The sequence below is a fragment of the Seriola lalandi genome, unplaced genomic scaffold, assembly GCF_002814215.2.
Source record: "Seriola lalandi dorsalis isolate HSWRI2012SDOR001 ecotype SW California unplaced genomic scaffold, Sedor1 jcf7180002054900, whole genome shotgun sequence".
In the NCBI taxonomy this organism is placed as follows: Eukaryota; Metazoa; Chordata; class Actinopteri; order Carangiformes; family Carangidae; genus Seriola; species Seriola lalandi.
This window is the reverse complement of record NW_019525452.1, coordinates 264095-276525: the sequence shown is the minus strand read 5'-3', so window position 1 is coordinate 276525 and position 12431 is coordinate 264095. Positions and strand designations below refer to the sequence as shown.

The following is a 12431-nucleotide window of genomic DNA, read 5'->3' as shown; positions in this document are numbered from 1 at the left end:
GCTGTGGTAATCCCATTACTCATGTGCGAATACCAGCTGGGGAAGAGAAGAAGTGAGGGAGGGAGGGAGGGAGAATGTGGACAGAGGATAACTGTGTGGAGGCCTCGGGTCTCAACTAGACGGTTGGACATCCTAGACGTTTATTCAAACTGTTTTCGAGCAAAGGAGGAGAAAATGTTGACTGACATTACAAATTGTTTCACTGTAATTTGAGAAGTGTTTTAAGACAGACCCCTAATGACCCTATGAGGGGTAAGGAGGGAGAAAAACAGACAGAGAGACAGAGGGAGGGATATCTGGCTGTGTCTCTTGACGGTTGGACTGGCAAGCTTGAAAATAAACAAGTTCTTTGATGACAAAGAACCCATTGACTCTCCTATTCCCTCTCTCTCTCCCACTCCTTATTCTCCACAGCTTTGCTCTCTTTTCCTCTCGCTCTGTACTTTTTTCACTCTTGCCATTTCTAAGGGGTGAGGTTGGAGTGTGAGTGTGGTGTGTGTGTGTGTGTGTGTGTGTGTGTGTGTGTGTGTGTGTGTGTTTGTGGGGTGGGGGAAGGCATTAACCGCCACCCTGCTGCACTTGTTGTTCCCCTCAGCTGCCGGCTTTTTCTTTCATCCGGTCTGCTCTCACTCTTCATGCCTTTCATTCTAGCGACCCATCTTCCCTTCGCCTTTCACTCCAACACTAGAAGTTAAACCTTTTTCTCCTCAGTCAAGGTTTTCCACGTGAAGAATTGAAGCTGTACACGGGTTTAGCTTTGCAGGCATCAAATACAATACTGTCTGAAGTTGATTATGTAAGATCATTCACTGGAAATCAAGTCAAACTTAACTGTAGCAGGTTGATAGAATGGGTGAATGAAAAAAAAAGTCTAGCTGGGAAGGAGAGAGGTAAGGAGAGATTGAGTGTGTGCGTGTGCATGTCTATGTGCGTGTGTTGGTGCATTTGTTCACGTCACCAGTGAAATGAATCATCACTTACCCTATGTACATATTACACCTCTGTTGGTTGTTTAACACCCCGTCCAGGAATTATAATCCTGCCTGGCTTCCACTGATTGCTGAAATCAGCTTCTGCATGTACATGCATTGCATATGTGTCTCTGTCTCTGTGTGTGTCTGTGTGTGTTTGTGTGTCTGCACTGCCTGTGGTGGCACTGGTTAGTGGGCTACCACACCCATTGTCCATGGTAATTACACTGAGTCGAGCCATCTGTGTTACAGAGGCTCAGAGTAGAAGAAACCCATGTGTGTGTATTATTGCTGTCTGGATGACATGCTATACAGTTGCACCAATTTTTAAAAATCTGTACGGTTTTTGACCCTCTTGAGCTACTGTACAGTAACTTGTTAACAGTTGTGACAGTCGTGTTGTCCAGTCTGACACATCACTTCGCTCATGTAAGATGGAGTAGGGCGACAATGGGGGGTGGTAATGGTTTGAATCTACACAGGGAAGATATCTGGGGATGTTCACACCCACACCCACCCAACTGCGAGCATTCACATACACACAAACACTCCAGTGACAAAATCTCCGCTCTCCCTTTCATTCTCTCCGTCTTTCTCTCCGGAGCGTCTGTCTGTCACTCTGATTAGGAACGGACAGAGTCACATAAAGCACGGAGTGGATGAAAAAGGGCGGGATGGGAGATAGAGGGAGTTACGGATGATGTGGAACCAATAGGACAAGGCTCTTCTGTGATACTCTCCATTTGTCAAGCACATCATCAAGCTCACTTGCCAAGTAATGGCCAAATGCATGTGACAATTAAAAAAATAATAATATGTGAAAATGTTCTGCAGATGTCGGGATTCATGTTTCTCAACACTGCAAAAACTTTGCAATGTTGAGAAACAAGTTTTTGCAGTGTAGAGATCCATTATGTTTCTGTGTGCTCACAATGGACAGCTTAAACATTAAATGAAGAACTGTTGATGCAAAAGTCAAACTTGAAATGCTGTAAATCCTGATCATTCTGATTATGGCATTTCTTGCATTTTATGTCTTTATTAACAACTTCACAATGATGATGACAGATGTGGTGAGAGAAATGAAATACATGAGACAAAGGTCTCTGGCCTCTCTTGTTTGGGGGATGACAACAGTAGAAAGATGACTAACGAAGGCACCTGTATGCTATTTTAACATAAGTTCATCAGACCTTTATTTCAGTTTTTGAGGCATTTTGATGGTGTAAGCCACAGTGCTTGAAGATAATTAAATTTTGGCAATTACTGTTAGTAATGTCCCTCTTTCCCGAGGAGACATTTGACTGTCATGATAAGTTCTTAGTATTTAAAGAGTTAATTCTAACTTTATTAAAGACGAATGCACTGCAAAAGTCACCATCTGTTAAAAAATGCACTAAAAAACGACATAAAACAGACAGTATGTTTCCATTAAGTGGAAGACAAATATACTGTATTTTGTTTACTGCATGTGCCTAACTATTCACAAGATGACAAGATCTTGACAATTTCCATTTAAATTGCAAAAAGTGTCTTTACTGGTAGTTTTCAATATTAGTGTATTTAAAATTAGAACAGGTATTTCAACAAGAAATCAAAAAAATCAGGATGTGTGAAAAATTTTGTCTCTCAGTGCAAATGAACTTGTAGCCTAAACTATTAAAGTGAAATATCAGCTATAAAAATAGACACTGTTGATTAATTTTGATTGATTCGATTAATGACTCCATCAACCTTGAGCTTGTAAATGAAATAATGACCTGAGGCGAGAAAGTGAGTGATGAGTGAGAGGCGAAGGAAAGAGATGCAGCCACAGAGAGGTGGCAGAGGATGGAGCGGGAGGAGGAACAAGAGGAGGTGTGAGAGTGAGGGAGGGTGGACGGACATATGGAGAGATGGGTGGTAAAAGACGACAGGATTGTAACGGACAGAGTAGGAGCAAAGTAAACAGGGAATGGGGGAGAGAAAACCGGAGAGGTGGATAAAAAGCAAGAGCAACAGAGGAGGAGGAGAAGAGGAGGAGGAGGAGGAGGAGGAGGAGGAAGACATGGGTGGGCGAGAGGGAGGGTGTTGAGTGAAGCACTATGTTTATCAGTGTTCAGAATGTACTGTGCTGTAGATTTGTCTGTAAATGTCATCTCCGGTGCTTGAGTTTCAATAGAGTACGCTCACACAAGTCACAAACAGAAACAGGTACACATGCGTGCGCACACACACACACACACAAGCGCGCACACACACACACACACACACGCACACGCACACACACACACACGCACACACACACACACACACACACACACACACACACACACACACACATTAAAACACAGAAATATCAAAGAGGAGAAGTCATTTGTCCAATCTGCACTTAATCGCTAAATCACTCTTATTTGACTATGAGGGGTTTTTTTCTCCTCCTCTCCTTCTGGAGCTTTTCCTCTTGTCCTCTCTTTGATTTCTTATCTCTCATCTATCCCTCTTTGTGAACAACCCAGGGGACGCTGAAGAGCTCTTCCCCTCAGCCAGAAATACAGACATTGGAAAATGGGGAAATGATAGATATGAGGTGGATGCACACCAAACCGGGTGACAACACTTCACAGCAACAAACAGAGAAACTGTCAGATTGCCCTATTGTCAGCCTCTGTGTGAGAAAAAGAAAACATGCAAGCCTTCGCATTGGTTTTCCTGCTAATAATAAGAAGACAGGACATGTGGCAGTTTCCTGAGGGTTCAGCATCCAGTTTAAGGGGTCTTTTTTCTTCTTTTCTTTTGGTCCAGTTTGTTATCAGGCAAAGCAGAGTGGGTTTCCTGAGCCTGTCAGATAATAGCCAGTGAAGGGAGCAGAAATCCTGTTCATAAATCACACCAGAGGGACACTGCCGCTGTCAGGAGACTTTGTTTACTTTGTTTTTACTACCGCTGTCTTATCCTGTGGACAAGGCAGGGCAGCGGTGTGTGTCACTGCTGTTACAACACAGTTACAAATGCACAAAAACACACATAAAGCTTCCATCCTCTCGCAGCAGGTGCCAGTGTACGAGAAGACAAAAAGGAGGAGATGCACTTCACCTCCCATGTATGACGCCTCACCCAGTCACATGCACATTGATAACACATGACAGCTTCATATCAGTGGCACATGAGGAAGCAGAAGGTCAGTGTGTTTGAGGTGACAGGAAACATGTCTGGGCATGAGACCGGTTCTCACAATCAAACAAGCCATACTGAACTCTCATATGACATGACTGGATGTCTCTGAGCTCTGAGGTACTTGAGATGCACATGTACAGTATATACTAATGCACACACTGGGTCATTGTCCATATGTGTGTTCGATTGTGAGTTTAAGGCCAGATACAGTTGGTTGACTTTGTCGTAAAAAAGAGGAAAAGGGAGTTAGTGCCTCATGTAAAAGTGGCAGCAGAACAGGATGCAGGTTCATATTCAAATGAACCACATGGTCTTTTTTTTTGTTTGTTTTCTGTGAAAAGGTTCTTAGTCTGCATTACTTTGATCTGAAGCCCACGTATTTCAGAAGAAATTCAAATAAGAGTAAAAATGGTTAGGTTAGGGGTAAGGCTGCTGTGGCTGCCAAAATTAAGAGCAGTGGCTAAGTTTGTGGCATTGCTATGAAATATACTTTTACTGTACTGACACACTTGACTATTTCCACTTTAGGGGGAATTGGAACTTTTATCAATTTACAACTACAGGTATAACTTTCTGAGGAATTTCTAAAGTATATGGTATAATTAATTACAAAATGATGACATATTTCAGAAAAGTGGCTGGGGTAAGAAATGGAAGCTTCAGAAAGATTACACTATCAGAGTTTTTTCAGTACAATGTCCTTAAAACTAAAAGGAAAATGGGGAAAAAAATAAGAAACATGGAAAAGGCAAAGGGAAGATTCATTAAATAGGCATGGCTTATGTTTTGTGATATATCGCCACTTTACAGTGGTATGCAACAATCATTATTTCAAAAGTTTAACTATTCGATAGGGTTTGTTCCTACTTCACCGAAGGGCTGCATCTGCACTGGAGGTTTCAAGATTTCACATCACACTTGTCTAAGTTTCATGCTGAACCATGACTGTCATCCAAATGATGATGTCACAAAATCATGTTGGTACATACACACATTAAACTCAGATTTAAGGTGAACACAGAAGAGCTTTCCTTCTTCAGCAGATGAATGTGAAAACAGTCGTCTAGTGTCAAACTCTGCACTTACATCACATTGTTCTGCACGGTGAAGGTCCAAGTGAGGTAGCAACAAGCAAAACATGTGCCCACATGAACACTGAAACAGGTTTTGTTCATTGTAATCATTCCTCCTGTTCATGCTGGCCATTACAGAATCACTCACTAATGAAGTTCCATTTTAAGAGATGGGGGACAAAAACGTAGGCTATTCAAAACTCCTGACGCTCCATATTAACTTAAGATAAACTTTGGAATAATTTTTTGTCCCCCATCACTAACACTAAAAGATAAAGACACTTCTTCAGTGCCTCAACAGGAGGAATAATAACAGTGAGCAAAAACTGTTTTGTGCTCATATAGGGCGACTATTGTTTTACGACAGACTTGGAAAAACTGGGACCCTGTACTTTAAGAAAAACTTTAATTTTTAGTATGTTCTTCTGCGTATGCTTTCCATCACTACAGACAAATGTAGCACCGTGTGTTATACCCGATTTGATAAGATACGCACTAATACTTAGTTTGAATTTCCTGTTTTCTGTGTTAATCACTAAGTGACGCTTTCATATTCAATTTCCCACTCTAATAAGTGTAATTATCCTGACATGAAAGGGCCTAATTAGAGCCATAACCCCAGATTGACGTAAACCGCTCACCGTCAGCCGAGCCGCTCTCGCGCCTCTCTCGAATCGTGGGACTCGGATGTGATGTCACCACGGCAGCCCGCTGTGGCGGTCTCCAGGGCAACGCCGCGTGCTGCAGTGAAGCCAGCCCAGGCCCCGGCTCGTGGTGAGTGGGCGTGACTCGCCACGTTACCCCCCCCCCTCTCTCCCCCGCCCCTCCTTCTCTACCGTCAGTGTGGGCGGGCCTCGCTCAGAAGAGAGCGAACGAAACACGACACCCTGAGGACTGAGAGAGGCACGGGGGGAGGAGAGAGTAACACAGAGTGTGTGAGAGTGAGTGGAGGACTAAAAAAGTCTGTAAAGAAAGAGAGGTTCCTCTCCAACGTTAATTTCTGTCAAAGAAGTAACGAAGCTTTGCGGCGGGGAGATGTCAAACAGCGGCGAAGATGTGGTTGAGACGGAGTAAACAGCTACCGGACAGTTAGCTAAAGAACTTGTTAGAGGACAGAGAAAGGCTTTTCGGCTGGCTCGACTCGGGACGGTTGGCCGTTTTTCCGCCGCAACTTGACTAGATTTCAACGCTGCTAGTTACGGGACGAGAGCCGAGGAACAGGCAGCGAGTTCTTGACCGCTCAGCTCGGTGGAAAGCAAGCCCTTCGGTCGGTTTGGTCGATTGGCGGAGAGCTGTGGGTGAAACGGAACGAGAGAGCGCGGCGGCTCGACAAGAGAGAGCTGCTGAAGCAGTAGCTACAAAAGTTTGCCGTGTGTCTTCACCTAGTTTTCCAGATTGGGAACTAGAAGCGAAAGAAGAGGCCGAGAGACTGACTTTTATTTCCACAAGCAACTTTGTGGAATTCACCCAGTTTGGTGAACTTTAGCCACTTGCTGTCTTGCCAAGCAGCTAAAGCCGAAAGAATGAAAACACCCGGAGATACTGGTAAGTCTGCATGAATCATGCTGTGAATTTTTATCCACCATTGTCTTTCTTGTTTACCTGCCGTGGTTGTTGTCGCCAAAGCTAACGGTGTCTACATTGCTGATTAATTAACAAAGCCAGATAATGATCAGCAACCGCTTTCAGCCAATAAACTAGATGAAATTCTGTTGATTTTTAGTTGTTCTCAGGATCAGTGCAATAGTCCAGTGTTAAGCAAGATAAGATACTAAAATCTGGTGCAGGTTTAGTACAGTACTCCGGTTCAAGAGGAAGTGGTAAAACTACTGTACAGTTGTTACAACGACATCCTCTGTCACCCTGACAACCTAATTTCACCATCCAACACCTTTCAGAGAACTGACTGAAAATCCTAGAAGCACTGTATGTGTGCATTTGTACTGTCTGAGTGAGTGAGAGAGAGAGATGTGGACGTGTTGATAAGTCATTTGAAGACTTCTCCTCCTGGTGGTGGTGGGGTTGAGGTGATTGGATCTAGCCAGGTATACACGGAGCAATCTGATATTAACCTAGTAATTGAGCATACGTTTGTCAGGTACTTGGCCTGCTAGCATGCTGAAGTGAGAGCAGGGGGGGGGTTTCCAGTAGTCAGCTGAGGAGTGTGCGTGCGTGTGTGTGTGTTTGTCTAATTCCTGAAATGCTTGCATAAGTTTGTTCTTGCTCTTCTCTGTTAAAGCCACGGCAATTTTTCTTTAGAAAGGAGGAAGTGTAAGAACTACCATTTGTGCCAGCTATGCAGTTTAATATTTCTGAGTGTTAGTGATGAACTATCTGCCTGACATGGCAACTTCTTTAAGTCACAAAAGTACACCTGCTTGATTTGTTTCAGTTGATATAACTGATCAGATTGGAGCTGATACAGCAATTTCAGTCAGTTTTCAAGCAAAAATAGTGAGTAAATGCCAACTATTTGCAGAATTCATCCTCTTAAAGCGAGATATTATCTGTAATGTATCATTGTAAACTGAATATATTGGTTCTTTGGGGTTTGATTTTGACTTGTGGCTGAACAAAATAAGAGGTTTTAAGATGTCACCTTCAGCACAGTAAAGGTTTTTTGCTGGGTCTTAGACTAATCAATTCTGTGATTATTCAAAAGAAAAAAACCCATCAGATTAATAATGACAATAATTGTTAGTTGCAACACTAGAACTAAATTTAAGAACATGGAAACTAGTGGATAACATCTGAAAGTTGAATCATTTATTGTTCATGGGCACTGTGTAAAACAAATATACATATTTAATGTTAAGTTGTGTTTCCTGCGGGAACAATGTGATGACTTTCTAAGTAGTTACTGGTAAGCATTTGGCATGGGGCCAACTGTGTGACTGACAAACTGTGTGGGACAAACTTTTCCACTTGGGATGTTCCCCTCCCTTCCCCCACCCTGTCCCCTCCTGACTCCCGCTGCACCCAGCCTCAGCCCCTCAGCCCTCCACATTCCTGCACACACACACCCACTCTCTGCAGCAGCCCCGAGGAAGCTGCCATGACATCACACCACATCCCACCACAAGTAGCCCTTTTATTACATTGAACTCAGTGTTCGTGGGGCAGCAGATAGCTTAAGCACTTCTGGGAAGGTACTAAAAATTGATTGCACTTAGGTTATGGGTTTGATGTATGCAGTTGGTGTGTGTTTGTGTTTACATAGCAGGTTGGTTGTGTTTGTTATCTGTTCAGTGAAGGTGAAGAACATTACCTACTTTACTTTAAAGTATGTGCTGCCATCTGACCAATCTTATTTACATTTAAACATTTAACTGTGTTCCTTGACCCCAAATGTAATAGTTCAAAATCCAAAGATATTCACTTTATACTAATGTAAGATGCGGAAAAGGGAAAATCTTCAACACTAATATTTTTTGCTTGAAAGCTTAATTAATTATCAAGATAACTAACTAATCATGTCAGCTCTCATTATTTACAACATAGAAAAGCAAGAGTCTTAGCTCTGTATGGCTATAAATCATCAAGTTATTTATCAGCGATCAAATTTTAATTTGATGAATTCTCTGTTGATTCACTAATTGATTAATCCTTTCAGCAGTAGTTGGTAAACATTATCCAACAACAAATCTGATCATATAACAGCACCTTTGAATAGTTGAATTATTGAACTGGTTAATCCGTGTTGTTGTCCTCATCTGTCTGATCTCCTGCTGTTGCTGCATTTGCAATCAAAACACAGGTTTTAACCCTTAACCTATGTAGCTCCCATCATTTAGAGTGAACATACTTCCCTGGGATATGTCTAGGATAAAAAATGTAATCATCCCCTCCCAGGATGTTTGGTGGTGTAGGATTATATCCCATACGGTAAAATGCTGCCTCTACGAACTTACCCCCTTTCTCTCCAACACCGGACGCTTCCTTTGCACTCCTGTTTTCCACAGTCACTTCATTAGCCCTAATAGATGATATGATTTCTGCTGAGATAGAGAACTGATGCAATGAAGCAGGAAATGGCGGGGTTATAGCTGCGTCTGTTGTTGCTGACAGATCAGTGTTGGTTTTGCGGTGTTGTAAAGTATCCGATTTAATTTCTGTTTATATCCAATCACTGTTGTTTACTACGTCTTTGTTAGTGTTTGATGAGTCCGGGGGATTTGTTGGAGGCAAACTATTCTACAGGTTGCCTTAGTCAGCAGACAGGGAATTGGTGGTCTGTAATGTCTGGTCTGCACTTACAGTCATATATCCAACTGTGTGTGCCCCTCAAAGGTTGTGCGAATGATTGATTGAGCTATGGTGATTAATGTGTGTGTGGACATACACATACATTAATAACTACACTACTGTATGTCTCTCCCATACCCCCGCCACACACACTCTGCACTCTTGCTTTTGTGTTTTACCCGTTTTCCTCCATCCCTCCCCAAGGGTTACAATTTTTCTTCCACCACCTCTGTCTTTCTTTTTCTCTCTCTGACGGGATAAGGACTGGTGTGTGTCTTTGTGTGATGGAATTGCATAGTGGGACCCCTGGCTCTGGAGTGGCCATTGTATGTGTGTGTGTGTGGAGTGTTGGACAATGGTGGGAGTGGGGCTGGCCCTGGGGCTGATTGTGTGTGGACTTGTGGGGCCAGGGACCTCTCATTGTACTCATAATGGTGCGGAGTAGCTCATAGTTTGGTGGCGCTTTTGACAAATGAAGAGACTGCAGTTCTATGTGTGTGTGTGTGTGAGAGAGAGAGAGATAGATTGTGAGTGTGAAAGAAAAAGCAAGGTAAATGTGGGCATCCCAGTCTATTTTTCATCAGTCACTCAACTTTCTTTGTGCTATTTGCTGTTTCCCCAGAGTGATTGACATGCTATGGAGCTGTTTTACCATTTATTTTCCACACACACAAACACACACACACACACACACACACACACACACACACACAATCCTGCTTTATGATGTGACTGGGCAGGAGAAAAAAGGGTAGCTTGTGAGCAAGGAATTGAAAGGAAACATTTCACCTTTTCCCTGTGTGGGTTTATGTATGCGATTGCAAGCATATGCTTTTCAATCTCAACACACAACCGCTGTGATGATAAGAGCAGCGATTAGCCTTATCTGTGAAAACTCCCTCTCAGTGCTGACCACAGCAAAACCACTACCTCCCATTATCCCAATACAGTTTTACAGCTGGGTTTATGGGACAGTTCCCTGCTGTGATCAGGCTCAGCCAACATGCTTAAAGCCTGAAACAGATGATTTTCCATAACAAAACTGGTTATCTTCCACCTGAAAAAGCAGGCAAATTCTGTGCTAAAGCTACTCAGTTTACTGGCAAAATTTCATGCATGACTTTTGCATCTTAATAATAATTGTTAGGATATTTATCAGGATATATGTTAGCAACCAGTTATTTCAATTTAATTTTAAAGTTACGGAAAATGTCACATTTTGTGCTCAACACAATAAAGATTGACAGAATGAGCATTTCTAATGCAGCAGTGGCATGGGCCATATTTCCTTGTCACCACAGCTCTTCAGAAAAGTTTTGATATGGTCGTCTGTGATGCTAAGTTGACAAATGACTTCTGGTATAGGGGGCCCTCAGTTGTGGAAATGTCTGTATTTAGCCAGGAATGTGACCAAAGGGAACAATGTGCTCAGCCAGTCGACACTAATAGACCTCCCCACCATTAGTCCTGTGCCGCCCTTGACCAGGGAGATCAGGGAGACCACTGCCAACAAGGCAGTGCTACCCTTGATGGTCAGGGCGCTTCTGACCACTGTCCTGCGCTGCTCTTGGCCCATTTCCCCCTCCAGAGTCCCACACATTAACCTTACATCTGACCAGTGAGTCCTGTAGATTATCGGCCTCTCAGACCTGTTTGATCAGCTGCATGGCTGTGAGGTTACACACTAAAGGGTTCCATTTAAAATTCACTTTTTACGCTGATAATACAGCAGCAGAGCTAAATGTGTCCTCAGGCCATGTGTGTAGGTCTGTGTTGTGAGTTGAGCCTAGTTTTACTGCAACGCTATTGGTTGTAGTCACAGCATGACCCCATATTGACTTTATTGGTTATTAGTCAGGGATGCTAATGGTCAGGGTGGGTCTGCTTGCATGGATGGGACGGACTGTTGATGGATAACTGTAACACTTTTGAGGAACGTAGTTGTGAGTACATATACAGAGAACACAGACTCACACACACTGCTGCTTTTTATTGGAATTCTTGGACCTCCCACATTCCTGCTTAGAAGGTTAATAGTTGCCGGCTGTGTTGCATTACACATGAGGGGAAAACACAACAGTTACTATCTCTGCAAGCCTTTTCTGAACACACTCAGTCAGTGACTTGCAAAAGCATGCATGCATTCATATAGACATTTTAATATGTTCTAAGGATAATATAAATGAAATGTGTGAAACAATGCTATCAAAATAATGTCTATTATTTCAACAGAGAAGTAGCATTTTTAATTAAAGGTAGCAGCTTCAAAACGCACACACATTCAACCATGCGCACACACCGAGAGTCTCTTTTCAAATGGGTATCAAAATTCATGTTGAGAATGCAGTGGGGTGTGTTGGTGTGCATGGATTGACCTGCACTGTTCAGCAGCTGTTTGTGTTTGCGCATGCATGTGTATTGTAATGTAATATGGGGAGTTTACAGAGCTACATTGTTGTAGAGGTGACTCAGAGTGAGGCGCAGAATGGCATGTTATTGTAAAAGAATATCAAGTGAGTATATGTAGGAGACAGGGTTTTTCTGGGTGGGCAGCTGTGTAAAGGTATTACCGTACTTGTGAACAAAGTGTGTACGTTGCTTGTGGGTGTATGTATAAAAGCTTCTTGGTGACAAGGGCGCCACTGAAACTGATCTCAGTCTGATGACATGCACGCGCACTTGCCACACACACACATGTGAAGATCAGGTAACTCTATACCTCTGATCCTTCCAGATGAGAGGTTTTATTTTGGATCCTCACAACACAATGACCTGTCCTTTAGGTTAGAGCCTGGAGTGTCACCTCTCTGCTGGTTGGAGTATAATCAGCGTGTAAGCTGTCAAGACCATCTAGTCACTCAGGCAGTCAGTCATGAAGCTAACTCCTCCTTCATCTCTTTTGCTAAAAGTGGGCCCCTGCACCACCTATAACCACATCACAAACACCTGGCTTGGCTTGTTGCACGTACACACATACACACACACA

General features: G+C 42.9%; 1 protein-coding gene across 1 annotated transcript in view; it reads left to right on the top strand.

Annotated features, from left to right (window-relative positions):
- Positions 1-6085: 6085 nt before the first annotated feature.
- The window catches only part of erfl3 (Ets2 repressor factor like 3), a 51100-nt gene continuing 44754 nt past the window's right edge, over positions 6086-12431 (top strand). Inside the window, exon 1 of the mRNA XM_023429906.2 lies at positions 6086-6745. Within this exon, the coding sequence (XP_023285674.1) occupies positions 6724-6745 (22 nt within the window). The 5' untranslated portion in view covers positions 6086-6723. The remainder of the gene's footprint in view (positions 6746-12431) is intronic.